Source organism: Scleropages formosus, chromosome 8, assembly GCF_900964775.1.
Source record: "Scleropages formosus chromosome 8, fSclFor1.1, whole genome shotgun sequence".
NCBI lineage: Eukaryota > Metazoa > Chordata > Actinopteri > Osteoglossiformes > Osteoglossidae > Scleropages > Scleropages formosus.
The window spans coordinates 7,819,965-7,840,527 of record NC_041813.1 but is presented as its reverse complement, the minus strand read 5'-3'; the positions used below and the strand labels follow the sequence as shown (position 1 = coordinate 7,840,527).

Below are 20,563 nucleotides of genomic sequence, written 5' to 3'. Positions count from 1 at the left end.
CATGGGTGATTTTGATGAAAAATAAACAGGAGTGTAATATAGAAACGACAAACGTCATTGATTGTCATTGTGTGTCAAGAGTCAGATTTGAAACTGAGAGGGAGGGTGACATTCTCTTACTCCAGCCATTTTAATTTACCTAAAGCGTTTAAAAAAGTGCATCTCCAAACGTTTATTGTATCCACATGTTAACGTTTTAACATTTTAGCAACTTGCAACGTTTCGGCTAAACAGCGGTTTAGACCCGAGGACTTTTTTTTGCATCTAATATGGCAACCCATGGCATGCGAGACTCGACGGACTTTTCATGCGCCTTATTTTTAAATGACACGTTTCTTTTCTATTTCACTGTAAAAATGCTTGCCGGTACAGTAATTTAAATACATGTTAATGTATGCGCATTCTTACTTTATTAGTATATTAATGATGCTGACAACGGTAATATCACAGTGGGAAATTTACACAGGCATAGTGTTGGTCAGCCCTCGCTTCAGCCGACAGGTCCGGGACGGACCCCGGCATGCCAACTTAGCACTGCTGTTAAGTTGGCAACTTGGATTTACGTATTAATTTGTTTTATTTAATGGTATGTCAGCACTTTAAGATAAAATGGAAAACGACATCCTCGACTCTCTGGAGGACCTAGGGTAAGTGGGAAAACTTCTCCACTCCTGGCGTGCATTGACTCAGCCTGTCGTCGTCAGTGTCTGCAGAACAGAACAGAACAGCTCAGCTCAGCTGTTCTTCCACCTCACCAACATTTTCAAACTGTTTTCTTCTCACTCGCGTCCTGTGTTCGTGTTTAAAACACTTAATGGTTTGTGGCTGGTCACCTGTCAAAAACCAGACAGGGAAGGTCAATCTTTTAGTTGTCCTACGTGCTGAGAGAAGTGCAATAATTATGCCATGGCTGGGTTTCATGGGTGTGTTCCCCTACGTGTCAAAAAATGGGGATTGACTGCTGATCTCAGACATTTTTTTTCCACTGTAAAAAAAAAAAAAAGATTGTTAGCCTTTTTTTTGTTTCTTTCCCCGATAGCACTCTTCTTCTAGGTAACTTTCAATAATGTGTTCATGTGTGGTGTTTTACAACGTATTTACTGTATCCATTCAAGGTAAGTCCACTGATCATTGTGCCACAGCAGGAATGGGATTTGAACAACCAACCTTCCGATCACAAGGCAGCTCTCCCAAACACTGCGTCGCCTGCTATCCACAGTGGTGATGCTGATCGTTCTGGTTAACGGCCACTTTCCCTAAGCTTTCTGAACTCGCTTTACGTCTTGTGGTTCTGGTGTTCCCCAGTATGTGGTGCAGGTAGTGGTCCTGAAGGTAGTGGGCATTAGTCATTCTCTGTGTTTCAGGTATAATGGACCCATCCTCGAGGAAGGAGCCCTGGACAAGGCTATGGCAGCTGGGGCTGCTTCCCCGGAGTTCACAAAGCTGTGTTCCTGGATCGTCTCTGAGCTGAAGCTCTACTGTAAATTGGAAGAGAACGTACACCCCACGAACAGTGAGTGCTATGGTTATTTGTAATGATATCCTGTCTCGAGAATCTCATCTTTGCTGTCCGCTAATTCTGTAGTTATGTATAAATAGAAGGAACAGATGTCATTTGGTGTTGTGAAATGTGTTTTACTATTTTTGCTAAAAAAAAAAAAAAAAAAGTACACAGTTTATTAAATTTACTTCTCATTATGAAATCATTTTAATGGGCAAAATGCACAAACACGCATTGACTGAAACTGCTAGTCCCAAGCGGGGTCGTGCGAACCAGAACCTAACCCGGCAACACAGGGCGTAAGGCTGGAGGGGGAGGGGACACACCCAGGACGGGACGCCAGTCCATCACAAGGCACCCCAAGCGGGACTTGAACCCTAGACCCACTAGAGAGCAGGACCCAGTCAAAATGGGCAAAAATCAGTCTTGGTAAAATTAAGCTTGTTAAAGTGACTTAAAGCTACATTCTGCGTAATGTCTTTTATCAGATTTAAGCCCAGAACTGTACATCCAAACTACTGTACATAAAAATAGAACCAGTTGTCTTGCTGTTGCCTGCAGTGATTCCCCTCCGTTTGATTGCATTTACTTACTGCTGATTCTTTGTTTATTTCTCCAGGTCCCACTGAGGCTGAGGAGTTTCAGCTGGAGATGAGTGGTTTGCTGACAGAGATGATGTGCCCTTACTCAGTGCTCACCACAGGCGATGTTACCCGGCGACTCCTTAACAAGAACAACTCTCTGCTTCTCCTTAGTATGTGAAGAGTACTGCTCTTTGGTCTTTTTTTTTTTTTTTTTTTTTACAGGCCATCAATTATTTGAGTCTTGCGCACCATTACTGCAGCATTTAAACACATTTCTCAATACAAGCAATGTGATAAAGCAGTGATTTTATTGTCTGTCAATTGGTGGTTGTCCAAGATGATGCAAAAGTGAAGATGATTTTGTTGATGCTGTATTGAAAGCAAAACTGGAATGGGTACCTGCTTCAGTTTATGAATTTATTTCAATGTTTGTTGCATGTAGAACAGCTTCAAGGTATGTGTAAAAATTGTGGAGTTTCATTAGTGCTATTTACAAAAAAAAGTAACTGGTGAGGGGGAATGGCTGTGTAGGACATGATACTCGGAGGAGCAAGAGCACAGGTTCAGCTAGGAAGGGTCATGCTTCTTTGATTTCCTTCTCCTTGCCAGGGAAGGTTTCAATGGGCAAATAGTTGTGAGGACATTGTTTACAAGTGTCTCCAGATTGTCCCTCCTCCATCCATCCATCCTTCTTTGCTGCTGCTGCTGCCATGCCTGCTACAACATGCTTGCGCTGCTATAACAGAAATCCCGGTCTTCTGCTTTAGCTTTCTTGATCTCTGAGTTGGAGGCATCGAAGATGATCCTGGTGAGTCGGCCTCAGAAGAAAGTCCGAGAAGATGAAGGAAGTGAAGTGTTCTTGGAGCTGAAGGGTATCTGTGTTGCCTTGGGGATGTCAAAACCACCTGCCAACATAACAATGTTTCAGTTTTTCAGTGGAATAGAGAAGAAGGTAGGAGACGAACTTTCGCAAGTATTTTTCATCTCAATTATATGTCTGAGTATTAGGTGCTGCCAGTAATGGACCCCCAGAAAGTCATTGTACCTTGACAGAATGTGGCTTGTGTAGCAGCACTATATATGAACGATATATTTGAACAAGTATTCTCTCCATTAACACTTAGTTTTCTGTGTTATTGTCCTGGTCATTATTAAATAATTAATAGCAGTTTTCAAATACAAATGAATGAAATTACAAATACAAATGAAATATAATTGCTTTAAAAGAATGGAATGTTTGATGGAATTTTTATGTAATTAATCAGCATTCCCAAAGTGCTTATGATGTACTTAAATGGAATTTCCAGAATGCAGTCTATAATTAAGCAAATGTATGAGTGTTTGTTTATAATTTCCTCAGCTGAAAGAAGCATTGTCGAAAGTGCCACCCACTCACGTAGGAGGACCACTACTGAAAAAGCCACTTGGACCTGTTCACTTGGTAATGACCTAATGTAGCTTTCCCTTACAGTTCAAACAACGTTTGTGTTGCAGCTTCAGAAGTAAGTAAAACAGATCTAATTAAAATTTAGGCTTGATGTTGACTTTATCATATTTTTTTAGAGCTACATTTTTGTAGCTGTCAGGATGATTTTGTTATATTGATGATATATGCAAATAATACATTTATTCATTTCGCACACAGTTTTCTCAGCAAAAACAAAAATACATTTCGCCAACAGAAAGAGATGGATGCAGATATGATTTTTCAAAGTTCAGTCTGTTTGTTTGATGCTATCATTTAAACACAGAGCATACATTACATGGTAGCTACATATGGAATTGGTAAAGAATACAAAATTTTAACACGGATAACTTTAGCAGTAACATTATGTTAATAGCAGCAGATTGATAGGAAATATAAAGATATATGTAACAAATGATTTGTAAATTTTAAGTAGGAGATCCAAAGAGAAGTGAGTCTGAAAGGTGTATTTATGCTCAAACAGGAAAAGCTGGAAGCTATCAATCAAGCACTAGTGAATGAATATGACGTAAGAAGAAAAATGTTATTGAAACGTCTTGATGTGACAGTCCAGTCTTTTGACTGGTCAGAGAGAGCCAAGGTAAGACATCTTGTACAAATCTGATTGTGTGCAGTTGAAATGCCACCAGGCAAGATTTTTTTTTTTTTTTTTTTTTTTTTCTTCTAATAATTTGGGCAGCATTGAAACAAAACATATTTGCAACATTTTACAGTAAAGGTATACCAGTTCAATTTTGTTCACCAGAGTAACAGTCAATAAAATGAATATTGTGTAAAAATTATTGTTGCACACAACAAAAGGCTAGGCCTGCGAGGTGAACAGGCGGAGAATAAGGATTGGTAGATTTAAATAAAATGGGTGTTCCGCTGTCATGAAAAACCGACAAAATTAGTAAGAATTGACAAGTAGGGAAAAATGAAGGTTTCTGGGCAGGGAGTGGGTATGGGAAGGCTCCCATGTTCAGAGTTGTATAACACAAAATTAAGCATTATTTATGTTATATGAATGTGTCCAACATGCTACAATATGCTTGGCACGACACTGAGCTTAAAATAATGGCAATCACCAAAACTATACGTGTTTGTACATGGTGAGCCAAAACATTAAAATACAGGCATCCCATCATTTATAAAATTAATCCGTTCTTGAAAACAGTGCAGGTATCAATTTCCGATACCTAAAGCCCATTTGCTGTTATTTTATGTAGCGATAAAATAATAGTGTGTTCCCAGCCTATCTAAAAACCCTAAACAAATGTTTGCAAACATCACTAGAACACTATAAAACACGTAGATAACCATCAACCCATAATTTCAGCACAATATGAAACACATTTACACTGCTCCGTGGCATTTCCTGCTTTTAATTTATCAGGTTTTCACAGGATGAGCAGTCAACCAAGCAGAGATCCTCTGAGCACATTGTGTTCACTGGGAGCAACTTCCTAAAACTGTGCACTTATGCTAAAATGTGGAATATAGTATCCCAGAAAACCATCAGCTAATCTTTTCCTGTTAGTTGCTCTGAGGTCATTCAGTAAAATGACTTGCCCATTATGGCCAACAGACACTTCCATAAGCAACGCACACACACAAGTGGAAAGATCTGAATGCAGACACACCAGCGACGGTACACGATGAGCATACAATCGCAGCACTTCTGAATCACTTATGTGATGCGCAGCTTTCTTTTGTCTTCAGATATATTTCATTATACTGATTTTATGTTAAATTTTCTACTGTAAATTGAAAATATTTTGGGTATTTAAAGCCAAGAGCTGTTATAAATTTCGGATAAGGAGCGTTTGTGAATCAAGTGATTCCTGTATTGGTTGCATCTGAGATTAAATTTAACCCTGCAGTATAGTTTTTGTGGAAAACTTGTAAGAAGCTTAAATGTCTTCTGACCGTTTGTCAACACCTAGATAATAGGAATAAGACATGTTTTAATATGTGTGTGTTCAGAACCATGCTGAGAAGCTGGTCAAAGTCTACCCTCCCAAGCGTGCGGCTTTGGCCAGCAAGAGCAGTGTGTCTGTGGCCCATCTCTTGGCCGCACGAGACGACCTGTCCAAAATCCTTCGCACAAGCAGTGGAAAAATTCGTGAGAAGACAGCCTGTGCCATCAACAAGGTTCATTATATATTCATGTTCATTATAACATTTGGTCACTTAGTTGAATCAATAATTTCTGGCTCTATTTTTTGACTGTCTATTCCTTTAAATAACTTTTATAAAATGACGTTAATGGCAACATTTAAATGTGGTTAATAGCTTTCTTTTTTTCCCCCCTGTAAATTTATTTTTCAAATTTATTTATTTATTTTTTTTTAAATATGCAAGGTTCTCATGGGCCGTGTGCCTGACCGGGGTGGAAGACCCAACGAGATTGAGCCACCCCCACCAGAGATGCCCACCTGGCAAAAGCGACAGGATGGACCCCAAGGAGGGGGTGGGCAGCAGTACGGAGGGGGTGGGCAGCAGTATGGCGGAGGTGGACAACAGTATGGAGGTGGTGGACAGCAATATGGTAGAGGAGGGGGCAGAGGGGGCTTTGACCAGAACTCTCATGGAGGGCGAGGCGGTTATGAACGGGGAAGTGGGAGAAGTGGTGGTGGTGGTGGTGGTGGTGGTGGTCGTGGTGGCAAGGTACAGGGAGGTTGGTCTGATGGAGGAGGTGGAGGAACTGGCAACTTCCAGGATGGAGGGGGGCATCAAGGGGGAGGGGGCAGAGGAGGCTATGGAGGTGGGAATTACCATGGTGGATTTCAGGGTCCTGGATACCCTGGAAGTGGGTATCAGGGAGGAGGAAGTGGGGCTTATCATGGTGGGGTTAGTGGGGTAGGTGGGACATACCAGAGTGGGTACCAGCAGGAAGGCAATTTTCAAGACACTGGTCACTACCAGGAGAGGGGTGGGCGTGGTGGGCGAGGTGGGCGAGGGGGCCGGGGTAGGGGAGGTAGAGGGGGCCAGGGAGGAGGATGGGGAGGGCGAGGAGGGCAGAATTTAAACCAAGGAGGGCAGTTTGAACAGTTCTTCCAACAAGGAGGATATCAATACAGTCAGGCAGGCTTTGCCCAGGGTAGACACTACACCAGTTGAAACCATCTTATGAGTCATTACAGCAGAGCTCAAAAAGACTAACCCAAAGGAGGAGTAGGAATGGTCTGTTACTTTTTGCCTCTTAAGCCAGGTAAAGGAATGTCTTAGAGAGCACTTTTAATAGAGGTTACCTTGCAGGAGAAATGTGCGGACTTTTCTGCACCATGTTGACAGTGTTACATAATGTTAAGTGGAGCAGGTTTAACCAGTCCTATGCAATCTTAAAAGAGTAAATGCTGCTAGCATCTGTTTGAGAATTCTTGATCATTTGTCAATATAAGCAAATGGACCCAAAAGTCGAGCTGCCTAGCTTCACCACATTTATGTTCCCAATTGGAACTTCCCTTTCTCTGCTGTGATGTCTCTGTATAATAGATGCAAGGCTTATCTTGGATAATATTTGAAAAACAGTGCAACCTGAAGCCAGTGGGGCTTGGTTTCGCACGTATGCCCTTTTTTCTGAAAATGCCACATGCTCTTATGAGAACGAAGGCTGACAAAATATAGTCTTGTGAAATTTTTGCAGTCCATCCTGTTGTTTAATTCAAAAAGAAGAATACTTGAAAAGGCGTGTTTTATTTTTCCTTAAGGTATTTGCTTTGTGTGAAGTTACATTGTTGGATTTGGACATAATGGATTAGATCAGAAAACCTTCTGCCATGAAGATGGTACTGCTTTTCTTTTAAAAACTGCCACGACTCACTTAACTGACATTATTTCAAAGATGATGTGTACTGCTGCTTGTTGGCAACGCTGTGTACATATGTTACAAGACTGCTTGACTTTGGGAGTTAGTCATAAGGTGAGCAATTAAAAAAAAAAAAAAAAAAAAAAATTGTCTTCGGTTGGGCTTGGAGAATTGTTTTCACAATGCATGAGAACATCTAAAGTATATTCTTCCATGACTGACCTCCTTAACTACATTAAAAATGCTGTAAGATTGTAAAAATTCTGTCTTTTTTTTTTTTTTTTATTTTACATTCCAGGGCTTCATGTAGCAGATTTCAAATAATGCTGATGATGGGAATACACTCACCATGAGAGCTTCTATGACATAGAGGTCTTTACATTTTATTCATTTAGCAGACACTTTCCTCCAAAGCAGTTTACAGCTCTGAGAAGATAAATGTAAATTTCACAATTAGAAAAGAACTTTAAATGTGTTCTAGAAGCACAGTAGTTTGACATTACAGTTTTTGCGGGCACATGGTACAAACGATGCCGGTATGGGACCACCTAGGGAAGGGGTTAAAGAAGGCTGTTGGTTTTTCAACGGCATGATGACACCTGAAGGTATTGTATCAAAAACTAAAGCACATTCCTTTGGCATAACAGAGGTGTCTCTTGTATTTAGTCAGGAATTCATCATAGTGCATTAGATGTTCTCTAGAATTAAAGAGCTGTTTTATCAGTAAAATGTTGTTTTTAACCCACCTTTCAAGACACAAAGACTTGTGTATATGTAGAATTATATAATCTGCATTATTATTGATAGCTATCAATTCATATTTGTTGAGGTTTAAAGAGAGTCGTGATGTTTTAGAAAAATTCTTCAATAAGAGCAATAGCTACTGATACTTGGGAGGGGTCCCTGAGAAAGACTGTTGTGTTATCTGCCAATTGATTCGTGAGGATTTGTTGGGCAGCAGTCAAAACACCCTTTAACTTATTTTTGAACAAGTGGGTTGAAAGAGGTTGCGAGGCAATGAGAAAGAGATATGGGGTGACTGGACAGCCCTGTCTAATAACATGAGATAAACAATCTTGAAGATATACCATATTTCCGCTAAATACAACTATTGCTACTCTTGTACAGTGTTGATGGCATTACAGAAAAAAGTGACAGTCAAAATTGACAGCTTTCAAAATGAATTTGTTCCAATGAATCAAAGGCTTATGAAACTAAAAAAGTACAGTATGTAGCTTTCAGTATGTATATATTCATTATAGCCCAATAAATCCAATAATAACCGAATATTAATAGCAAAGTGTCGCTTTCTCAAGCTGTTTTGTGTTTTGTCTATAATACTGTCTAATACATTTTTGGTCCTTATGGCAAATATGGAGGCAAATATTTTATAATCATTACTGGGTAGACTTATAGGGCGTCAGTTCTCTAAAGAAGCCAAATCCTTCTTAGGTGTGAGGATTAATGTAATAATAATTCCCCGAGTCACAGTTGGTGGTAGGGCCCCATTATTTGTACTTTCAAGGAAAGCTTGGAGCAAGAAGGGAGCAAATTGCTCAGAGAACATTTTCTAGAATTCAGTTGCGATTCCAACATCACCAGATGACTCATTGTTCTTGAAGCACATAATACATTTGGTTACCTCCTCTACAGTAACAACACCATCAAAAGCCTTGTCGTATTCCTAAATAACTTTGCAATGGGCTAGAATAGAGCTGTTGAATATTTAGAACAGCTGCTATCTAGATCTGGGAAGATCACTGTAGGATTCAGCACAGAACAAAGGTATCTTTGCAGGGTTATCAGTTATTTACATTTGTTAATTGAGCTGACACTTTTCTCCAAAGCAACTTATAATGTTAAGATTACAATTATTTATCCAATTATTAACAGCTGGGTAATTTTACTGGAACAATTCAGGGTACCTTTCTCAAGGGTACTACAGCCAGGTGAGGCTTGAACCTGCAACCCTGGGGTCCAAAGGCAGTTATTCTAACCACTATGCTAGTAGTTGTCCTATCAGTTACCCTCAGTGCTCAGTTGTTCAATGCTAGAGTTTCTACAATTATATTTTTCTAATCTGAAGAAATAAGATCAATTTTGCTCCCCCACTCATCCATTGCTTTCCAGATCTGACAAAAGCTCCTTCGGCTTTAAGTGAGGAGTCCAAACTATTCCTTCCTCCCAAGGTCTCCCTGACGTACACGTACAACGTCACAGTGCAGCTGAATGATTGGTTCACTAGCTGCCTTCCGTACGACGTGAAATTTCATTGGCTGAGCGAGGGTAATTTGAAAGTTGCGGCTTCCGAGCTGGTGGAGGCCGGAAAATACTGATAGACTTAAGGTATTGTTTAAAAGATACACGGGAATTGTAGCTTAATAATTGTTGTGAAAAGTAATGTATTATAGTGAGAAACGTCATGACAAACGTTAACGAAATGGCTGCTGGGACGTCTTTACAGTAAGTTTCGAGCTGTCCGCTTATTTATTACAACGTAATTACGTGCTCTGACTGACAGAAACAGGGCGTAATTTATAATTATGTCGTTAGTAAGGAACTTAGATGTCCTCTCTTTTGGGTCCCAAAGTATTCATGAAATGCTTCATTACCTTTTCCTACAGTCTTTTTACTTCTGTTACACTCGTTTTACTCCCTTTTTTTTTTCCAGGACTAGCATCGCGGACAGTCGAGTGACGTTCGTTGTTGCTCATGATGACAGAGTTATTTATGGCCTAACTCAGTTCATAACTTAGCTACTACTAGTCTGTTGTTGTTGTCTTGACTTTTTCTGCTGGCTGTCGGTGAAAAACTACAGTTAGATTTGTTGGACCGAGTTAGCGTTTGTTTCACGGTATTCGTGTCAGTATCAACAACAAGCAAAAAAACAGCTTTGTTTGTTTGTCAGACAGTAGTACTTTTAAAAAACAAAAAAAAAAAAGCTTCCTGATAAATTCGTATAATTAATTGTCAGCAGTAGGGAGCCCTAGCCTAGGCTATCCTAGAGCAAATCTGTTTAAAATAGTAGTTTGGACTGTTAATGCCATGCCATGCCATGGCAGCTTACTTACTCGTCTTATGATCTCTTCTCTTCTGTATGAATATGTCTCCTAACAATTTACATTAGTCACATTTAGCTGATTCTTTTCTCCAAAGTGACTTACAAGGTTAATGTACCTACAGTTATTTACCCATCTATACAGCTGGGTAATTTTACGGTAAGTACCTGCTCAAGGGGGGCGTGGTGGCGCAGCTGGTTGGACCAGGTCCTGCTCTCCAGTGGATCTGGGGTTCGAGTCCCGCTTGGGGTGCCTTTCGATGGACTGGCGTCCCGTCCTGGGTGTGTCCCCTCCCTCTCCGGCCTTGCGCCCTGAGTTGCCGGGTTAGGCTCCGGTTCCCCGCGACCCCGTATGGGACAAGCGGTTCAGAAAGTGTGTGTGTGTGTGTGTGTGTGTGTGTGTGTGTGTACACCTTGCTCAAGGGTACTACAGCCGGAGGTGGGGATTGAACCTGCGACCTTGGGTCCAAAGGCAGAAGCCCTAATACTGTTATTTTGATGCTGCCCTTCAAATCTGGCTGTAGTTTCTTAAACTTTAGATACTTTTGTTCTAATAAATCTAATAATCTCAGTGCTTAGAGAAGACTGAATTCATTCAGGACAGTTTGTGTCACCAAATTCTTGTTAAAACCTGGAACTATCATGGCCTGCCACAGTCGTGGGAGAAATTCTCAGGGATTGTTTTGGACCTAGGATCCAAGGACATTATAGGGGTATATGACATGCATTTTCTGGCGTAATACATATTCTGCACCAAAGCAAGGTTTCAAAACAAAGAGATGGAAGGCAGTGAGACCAAGGGATATACCTCTCCAGAGAGATTCAGAAACACTGCTGCAGAGAAGGCAACTGGGGACCTGGAAGCTTTACTGTCTTACTCACTCATACACTGTCACCAGCATATGAAGCTGCATGGGTTGTTTTTCCCCATCATAATTATATTTATGCCTTGCAGGAAGTTTGAGATGAGTTTGAGTACCTACACTGGAGATGATCCACTTGACTTATGGGAAAGGTAAATGAACAAATCTCACAGTTTAAAACCTTATGCAGTTTTATAAAGCACAACATTTACTTTATTTTCATTTTAGGTATGTTGAGCATCTTGAGAAGGAGCAGAATAGTTGTATTTCCAGTGTGCTGAACCGTTTGGTTCAAACATTTCTTCCACAAAAGCGCTACTGCAATGACATTAGATACATCAACCTCTGCATCAAATGTGTAAGTAGAATTTGCAGTTTATTATTATTATAGAATATACACTGAGTGCCAGCAAAAATAGTCACTAAATTGCTGTATGATATTTCTTTTCAATGCTTTTTCATTAGTGCCAGATTTTCTGTCGGCTATTGTGTAAAAAGCCTCAGTAAGATATAATAATAATAAAAAAAAAAAAAAAAATTCAAGCTGTTTCATGGGGTCTAGTATTTGACTTGGAGCGAAATTAAAATTTACATAAATTACAAATTGCTCTTTGCCTCTAATTTTCCCTTTTTGTTTTGTTGACAGGCAAGTTATTACAGTGACCCAATTAATCTGTACAGCTACATACATGGCGAGGGCATAGGTGCCAGAACGTCTCCCCTTTACGTTGCTTGGGCCCAGGAGTTCGAAAAGCGAGGCCTGTTTCCACAGGCTGATGCGGTCTACCAGAGAGCCTTAGAGAACCAGGCAGAGCCATCTGAAATGATTCTTCAACAGTACCGGTGAGAGTTTCTGCAAGCCTCTTTGTCACCTCTGGTGTTTTACTGGTGGTAGTTGCTTGTATGCAAGTCCCCCCCCCCCCCACCGCAGTGCCAGGGAAATTTTTTTTTATATATATTAAAAAAGAAATCCTATTTATAAGTAGTACTTTAATTTTAATGTACTTTTTTTTTTACATAGTGTGGGTTATGCATATTCCTAAGCAAGTAAGACACAAAAATAGCTGAATGTTGTGGTTATAGCTGTTGCTTTGCAGGTCTGAATCACCACTTTCTCTGTTCTGCCCTTGATCAAAGTGCTGATCATAGATCAATACAGTTTATACAGCGCGGAATATTTTTTTTAAAAGTTGCCTTGTACGAAGGCGTCGGCTAAAAACTGTTTCTAATAATTTTAATGCGTACTCTGAAGCAAAGCCTATGTATACGAATATAATTCTTTTTTTTTTTAAATACAGGCTTTTTAAAGCCAGACCTTCAGAGCATCAGAATGTAGCACCTGGTAAGGATTTTTTTTTTTTTTTTTTAATTTTTATTACTGCTTAATCTCTTAATTTATTTAAGGCTTTAAATGATGCAGAGTTACAGGAACTTATTGAATGTGCTGTTCAATATTAGGTGCTGTTCGGAATCCTCTACAGAACTCCCAAGTGACCAACCAAATGGAGCAACAGAGAGAGAGACTTTTTCCACAGTTCAAGGTGCTGCAGACAAGTTTTAATTGATAATGATATATGGGAGGTTTAAATTATATACTTCTTATGCAGTTAATTTAGACCTGTTTGAAACAGTTGTTGACAGAAGTCATTCTCGGAATGTGAGGAATTTTGGAGAAAAAACTGCAGCTGTTCACTCTTGTAATACAACGTAAAAGGTTGTATTTGTTGCAGGACCCTGAAGGTTGGGCCCAGGTTCCCACTGACCGGACCCTTCGCATGTAAGACTCATAATTTTGCCTGTCGCCTTTAGGAAGTGCTTCTTTGTATAAACATCTATATTAGGTCACGGTGTGAACAGAATTGTTTTTTTGCAATCCACAGAATCTCCAGGTCTGAGAACACACCAGTAACCCAACCTGGTCAGGCCTCATCAGTAACCTTACAGTCGGTCTCCATGTACTGTGTGAATGACCTGGTCTGTGAAGGCTCTGAGATGTGTTTTGAGGAACTCAGAGCACAGCGCTACTTTGAGAAGTGCAGGCAGCAGAAGACACTGAGAGAGTGGGGTAAGTCTCCATTTACCTAACACTATTCAATGGTTGTCACCGACCCTTCTCCAAGCTGAGTTTTTACCTAAGGCTCAGTGTTGATCACTTGGGGCCTGTAATGCTCGTGTTAATGTCTTTCAGTGTTTGCAAGTGGTCTGTAAATTTAAAAGTTTTGAAGTTCATGTTGGTTCATAGTAGATTTGTGGTGGTGTGCTGTGTCTTTTTAGTACTACAGTGCTTAACTTTTGGTCCTGGATTTTTCTCCTCCCTTTTTACTGGTTTGTCCTGGAGAAGTAATGAGAAATTCTGGAATTTGAAAATTACTGAAACATACGGACCCTGACAAGGGTATATATTTTCCTAAGGGGTTATCATGCACCCCCATTGTATAGGACTCCATAATATAAGGGCTATGTGTAATATTACAGGCTCAGTGCTTTCTTGTTAATTGTCTTTATGGAGGGCTGTGTATTGTCCCAGCATGATATTGGTAATTTAAAGGGGTTTCCATGGCAGAAGAGAAACAGAGATGCCTGAAGGAAGAAGAAGAAGAAGTGAGGCAACTGAAGAGTTGCTTGGTAGAGCTGGAGAGCATCCTGAATGCTAACAAAACAGAAGAACAGCAGGTAACTCTTGTGGTTATATTGTTTGCTAAGTCAATATGATGTCTCATTCAGTCATGTTTTTTGGTCACCAGAACCGCATGCATCCACAACAACTGATACTTGCATGACTTGGCATCATTGAGTTGAATTATTTTTAATAGCATTGTTTAGTATTGTCACACATCAGTGGAAATTTTGCTTTTACTGAATTGTCAACACTTATTTAAAAGGATTTGTGGACTCATACTGTGTAGCCTACTCGTATCTGGTTTAATAAATGGGAGAGGGCTACAAAGACGTGGAAAACATGGAAAAGAGAACATATACTTTATTGTACCATAATTAAAAAAACTAAAATTTTCAACCATTCAAACATCTGTTTACAGAAGTATCTGATTTTTCTTGTTACAGAATTCCTGATAGAAAAATCCACTTCATTAGGAAATGTAACTTCAATTATATTTTATTCAAAATCCTGCTAACTCATTTACTTTTTTCTTTAACTGAAGCTTTAGTTTTAGAAGTTTTGTCTTTTTCTTTTTTTTCTTTCTTCTTTTCTTTTCTTTTTAAAAAGCTTTCTAATTGTTGGCCATTTTATGGGGTGAAATTATGTTCAGTGAAAATTTGTGCTCTTAAATAATGAACACTACTGTAGCTAGAGATAGACTGAGCACATAGTGGCAATGTATTCACAGGCTATCCACAAATGCATATGAACAATCCTGAATGATATATTAAGATGTATGTAGGTACTCTTGATGCATGGCCACAAAATGTTGTTTCCCACTTCATTAGCCATTGTCTAACAATTTTTGATTGTGCATGGGTAGTCTACAAACCAGATAATCGGCACATGAAGAGTCAGCTGCATGTATTTGGTACATTTGTACATCTAAGTATTTATAACTTCTTTATAGGGAAACGTCTTTATGTTCTAAAGCTATTATTTCTGTTTTGCAGGATGCCTGTACTTTGAAAGACGGTTCCCTTAACAAATCTAGTTCTCGTCTACACCCAGAACCTTACCAGCAGCCGAACGGGCATCGTAGTGTATCCAGTGGGGGGTCGACACTTGTGCAAAATTTGAATGCTGGCCTGCCACCTGGGTCATTGCCAAGGGCACATCTGCTACCCCATGGGCAGTCCTTCCAGTGTTCTACTTTGGATACCCTGGGTCCCCACACCCTGGTACAGCCTGTGTTGGCAGGCTCTGAGAAAGACGAAGCTGCGGCTGTGTTTGGCCACTGCTTATCCCAGCCGTCACAGCTGAGCAAGATGATGCCTTCCCTGCAAGGCCCACCTGTGACTCTCTCTGGCCCTGTATTAGGCTCCTTTACATCTGCATCCCTGGTGGATCAGAGCACCAACATTTCCTGTTGTTCAACAGCCTCTCTTGAGATAACTGGTTTGAAAAGGGCAGCTTGTGCAGTTCAAAGTGAGAGTGGTGGTTTCCACACAACCAACATCAATAACCATTCCACCAGCAAGTTTGATCAACAGAGCTTCAGAGGGGAGCTGTGAGTTCAAGAAATTTGTGTGGAAGTCCTGCCTTTTTTTTTTTTTTTTTTTTTTTTTTTTTTTTTTTTTTTTAAAAAAGTGGTAGACTTGAGCTGAATTTATTTAATTTTTGTATTGACAGAGATCCTTCTGGCAACACTGTGATGGAAATCAATGGCACACAAGATGGTGAGTTTCATTACACATTCATGTCAGACTTTACTCTATTACTTATTACTATGGTAGTTTCTTTATTGTGCTTGTGTGTCTCCTTTACTAAAGTGTCAGAAGGGGGGACTGAGAATCTGTCCCACATCACCCCGAACACATCCCTGGGCCTGGTCCAGGCAACCCCTTGCAGAGTGCAGCCATCTCCCACTGTGAACACCCGGGAGGCTCTTGGTGAGCTACAAGTTTTGTCAAAGCATTTAGTGAAGTATTCTCAGTCAGACACCCATATAAAGAACTGGGGTAGCAGAAACATGAAGGAATGTGGAATCTGCTTCAACATGGCTGAACTCAACTTCTTTGCCTTCAGATGTAATCATGGACATGTTTCAAGCTCCGACCTTAATTCAGGATGAGTCACTCAGATGCATGTCTCGGAAATTACCAGACAACACTTCGGACATCACTTATCAGCACACTGGTGATGTACAATTTTAAGACAGCAATGTATATGTAGGATATGGTATTTGGGGGGGGGAGTTTGGTATGTTATGATCTCAAGGGGTTAAAATGTTATTCTTTTTTCCCCTAGTTATTCAACCTTCTGGAACAGGAAGGGCCCCTACTGCAGTTCCCTTCTCCATATTCCAGGATGAAAATGAAAAAGAAAATGCAGGGTGAAGCCAGAATTCTTGATGTTTTTAGAGCATGTATTTCTTTTTATCTTTTGGTCAAAGTGAAATCGTCTGCTGTTTTGTATTCTCCCCAGAGTGAACCCTAGGTTGGGAGCGACTCGGCCAGCGCGCATTTTGGCAGACCTCCCTGTATCCAAGCAAGTGAAACAAAATGTAAATCCATGCAAGACATTAATAATGTTAGCACTTTGTTCTATTCTATAAATTACAAATCTGGACTACTTGGGCTGAGCTGAATTGCTTAGGAGTTGTGATATCACTAGCAGATGAATTTAAATTTTGCTGGATGTTTTAACCAATTAGTAGTTTAACAGTTAATTGTTTGCTAGGACACATCTGCAAGTGTGAAGTCCTCTACAGATGACAGCACAGTGTGGGGTCCACACTGCAACAACAACCTGGCCACCTGTCCCAACAACACTGGAGACTTTGCAGTTGCTGCCTGTCTAGTCTCAACACCCTTCCATGCTACCACAACACAACCTTGGAAACTGGATGAGGACCAGGGTAAACTCTAAACCGTAGTAAATGATTTGCTATGTTTTGATTACTGTACTGATTAATATTGAGAAAGTAATTTTATGAATTTTGTCATTTTAAGAAAACCATCTACAAAGAGTGTTCAGTGACTCGAAGACTTTTCAGCACCAGTCCACCAAATTGAGGTACTGGAGTTTTTTAATTAAAGTTGCTTGTGCATGCATCTAGAATGTTCAGGTTCAGTTAATCAATAGAATTTCAGTTGTACTGCCTCTTGTGCTTGTAAATTTATATGGATGAGTGTTGATTCTCCTGTTAATGTTCTCCTTAGCCCGATTCTGGAACAAAGCTCATTTGAAGAGAAGGGACCGCTGTCCAGTACAGCCATGTGCAGTGACCAAGGGACTATCTTTGACCATCACATGTTGCCAGCATCTTCCATCTCTGAGCAGTCGGAGCGGTCAAAGACACTTTCATTCCCAGAGCAAATGCTGAGCCCAGACAATTCTGCTTCTTCCGGGATCCTTGCTCAGAAGTGTCAGAAAGACTGGGATGTTGGCGTGAGCCCAGACCTAGCACCTAAGCTAGACATTTTCCATGTGAAAAGCCCAGAGCATGACGCTGAGCCAGACTGGGTCTCTCTGAAAAGTGTGGAACATGAAATTATGTCAGATGTGTCCCCACCTAAAAGTCCAGGTGATGCACCAAAGTCAAACTGGTTCCTGTCCAAAAGTCCAGAACAAGTGTCCATATCAGATTTTGTCCTGCCAAAAAGCCCAGAACAAGCAACAAGACCAGATTTTGACATTCCAATGAGTCCAGATCCAGAAGCTCGGCCAGTTCAGGATGTTCCATCACTTAAAAGTACCTAAATTTTTGTCCGTTTTTTTTTTTTTTTTTTTTTTCCCCCCCATTCCCATTGTGTCATAAAGCCAGCGCAAATGATATGTTCTTCCTCTTTCTGCCATAGCTATGATGCTGATTTCTGATCCATGGGATGAAGATCTAATTTCCAGGTTGCTGGCTAGACTGCCTACTCCACTCAGCTGTACCCCAAACTTCAGCACTTGGAACTGCAAAGTCCCTTCCATTGTGCCAAAAACAACTGTAACTATAGGTGAAAAATGTGTTTCCTGCATAATAATGTTCCCAGTGGCAAAAGTTGTGTATAATTGCAAAATAAAGATGTTTAAAATCATTCTGCAGCACAGTTTTAGCATTTAATAGCCAGAGAAGCATTTTAACTTGAACATATAATGCTTGTGTCTTTCATCTTGGCTTTCAGTGTGTTTTATGTCCATTCTTACTCCCCTCTTCCAATATTTCCTTGTTTTCACATGTCGTAGGTACGGAATCCTTTCGGGTAGACTGTGTGCTTGGGGAGGGAGCATTTGCAACTGTTTACCAAGCAAGGTGCCTTGCAACCTCGGAAAAACTAATTTTCAAGGTGTGTGACCTAAAGTCTTATTTCCCTCTGCCCAACCTTTGTTGTTCTGGGAAGGCTCATTTATGTGCACTCCTTTTAACTCTTATTCCCATTAGGTTCAAAAACCACCCAACCCCTGGGAGTTCTATATCAACAGCCAGCTAAACCAGAGGCTCCCATCCAGTTTGCGCCACCTCTTCAACAACCTTTACTCTGCTCACCTCTTCCAGAATGGCAGTGTGCTCCTGGGCGAGCTCCACAACTGTGGCACACTACTAGTTAGTTCCTTTTATTATTCTGCTTGGAACAATTAAATAAGAGCATAGTCACTTGGGTCCCAACATAAATTTTCAATTTTTTTTTTTTTTTTTCTCTCCCCAGAAAAAGCTTTTTTGTGAGCTCAGAAGTCAACTTTGACTAAACTGTTCAATTTTAACCATTTAATTTTGTATCTTAAACCTAACGTTTGACAATTTCCTGAATATAGCCAATGGAAAGAATCTGTCCAACTAACGCCGGATCCTCTGTAGTACATTTATCTTATGGTTAACCTTCTAATGGAGATACTGACTGCAGCTTGGTTTGGCTGCTGCTCTCCACAGAATGTGGTGAATCTGTACAAGAACACGTGCGAGAAGGTGATGGCCCCACCACTTGCCATGTACTTTGCTGTCTGCATTCTTCAGATGGTAGAGCATCTCCACAGTTCCCAAATCATCCATGCTGACATCAAGCCTGATAATTTCATATTTGGGGAGAGGTGGGTAGGAAATTTATACTTCACATTTTAGCCTCAAGCCCTCACTGAATTAAACTGGGGCTAGACACAGCTAGACAAAATGATTAATATGTACTTTCTAAAGTAATTCAGGCCCCCTTTGTTTCTTGCTGCTGTGAGTGTAGGTTCCTTGAGAATGAATGTTTTGACCCGGACCATCTGGACCATGGACTGGCACTAATTGACCTAGGACAGAGCATTGACATGACCCTTTTCCCAGAAGGCACAGCCTTCACAGCCAAGTGCATGACATCTGGTTTCCAGTGTACAGAAATGTTGAGTGGCAGACCATGGAACTACCAGGTAAAAAAAAAAAAAAAAAAATAAAAAGTCCCCTGGACTTTGATGCTATGTTGAACTGAATCTAAGGCTAAGCCATGTGTGCTGCTTCTGAAACAGCTCTACTGCGGGCAGCGGCACTGAATGTCCAGTTTAGTTTGACATGTTTTCTTCACAATGTAACTTGTTGTTTCAGACTGACTACTTTGGTATCGCAGGCACCGTTTACTGCATGATTTTTGGAACATACATGAAAGTCAAAAATGAAGATGGTGTTTGGAAGACAAATGCTGTTTTTAAGAGGTATACCGTTTCCTCACTTTAATATGAACTTTTACATCACCTCCAGAGATGGAAAAGAAAAAGGTTTTGTTTCTGTCACTCAGGAACCCCCATGCTGAACTGTGGATGGAATTCTTTCACACCCTGCTGAATGTGCCTGACTGTACCTCCCTGCCTTGCCTGCGCATACTGCGCAGCCGCTTGAGTGCTGAACTGCAGCAAAACTACGGCACCAAGCTGCGCATGCTTAAAAAGCGCCTCGTGGGACAGCTTCTGGAGAGCAAGCGCTCCTGCAAATGAACCTTTTCTGCCCAATCTAGCTGGTGATTCCTTTTAATGTTGGCATTGTAAATAGGTTTTACTCCAACTTTACTCATTTTTTTATAATCGTGAAACAAAACAGTGTATCTGCAAATGCAATAAAGTACTGTATAGACATGAGGTTTTTGCTATCAGCATATGGTATCATGCTCTGCTTGTCTTATGGATCACTTGTATTACAGTATTTTCTAGAGCAGTTAAGACCTTGAGTAAGGGTACGATAGCAGGAAGCAGGCTTAAAACCAACAACCTTAAGTCAACAGTCCTATCCTGCTCAAACATTAATACGTACACTCCCTTATAACTTAACCAAAACTACACATTTCATGTATATTGACTAGGGGGTAAGTGAAATGATACATTTACATAAATATGTGCAGAGTCTCCATCCTGGCAATGGAGGAAAAAAAAAAAAACAATATGACATAGTGTGTACTCCCAGCTCAACTACCCAGTGTATGAGCTCTGAATATGTGCCTACTACTTGAGATAAAAATACGTAACACAATACTGTATTATAAATAGGAAATTTAAGAAACTACACATTTTTGTATGACAATTTGGTAGGGAAAATTGCACCTTCTTAACCGACTAGGTCGAAAACTGAGCAGCCGCTGTAAAAACCTTCTCTTACAAAACGTTGGACAGCAGCATAGTTGCTGCGCCGCTTGTCGCCCGTGAACACGACCCATTTCCGCAGGAT

The 20,563-nt window shown here is 40.5% G+C and overlaps 2 protein-coding genes across 3 annotated transcripts; both read left to right on the top strand.

The window, feature by feature from the left end:
* Positions 1 to 487: 487 nt before the first annotated feature.
* On the top strand, positions 488 to 7,633 carry fam98a (family with sequence similarity 98 member A). Its single transcript, XM_029254447.1, has 8 exons — positions 488 to 647; positions 1,365 to 1,513; positions 2,121 to 2,255; positions 2,853 to 3,037; positions 3,446 to 3,526; positions 4,035 to 4,151; positions 5,537 to 5,704; positions 5,915 to 7,633. Exons 1-8 carry the CDS (start codon positions 610 to 612, stop codon positions 6,671 to 6,673), a joined length of 1,632 nt encoding a protein of 543 aa, XP_029110280.1. The 5' UTR covers positions 488 to 609; the 3' UTR covers positions 6,674 to 7,633.
* A 2,004-nt stretch (positions 7,634 to 9,637) lies between these two features.
* Positions 9,638 to 19,972, top strand: bub1 (BUB1 mitotic checkpoint serine/threonine kinase). 2 transcript variants are annotated; one of them, XM_018766084.2, is made up of 25 exons: positions 9,638 to 9,824; positions 11,375 to 11,434; positions 11,511 to 11,640; positions 11,929 to 12,125; positions 12,581 to 12,624; positions 12,741 to 12,823; positions 13,013 to 13,059; positions 13,163 to 13,347; positions 13,846 to 13,955; positions 14,895 to 15,451; positions 15,574 to 15,620; positions 15,714 to 15,833; positions 15,970 to 16,080; positions 16,192 to 16,276; positions 16,369 to 16,447; positions 16,624 to 16,801; positions 16,896 to 16,959; positions 17,106 to 17,638; positions 17,745 to 17,891; positions 18,121 to 18,221; positions 18,317 to 18,478; positions 18,803 to 18,960; positions 19,104 to 19,281; positions 19,454 to 19,560; positions 19,644 to 19,972. In XM_018766084.2, the coding sequence occupies exons 1-25, from the start codon at positions 9,784 to 9,786 to the stop codon at positions 19,837 to 19,839; spliced, it is 3,720 nt and encodes a 1,239-aa protein (XP_018621600.2). In that variant the 5' UTR covers positions 9,638 to 9,783; the 3' UTR covers positions 19,840 to 19,972. The 2 variants fall into 2 exon arrangements, with proteins under 2 accessions (XP_018621600.2, XP_018621599.2); XM_018766083.2 differs by lacking the exon at positions 9,638 to 9,824 and having other exon boundaries at positions 11,019 to 11,434.
* Positions 19,973 to 20,563: the final 591 nt, after the last annotated feature.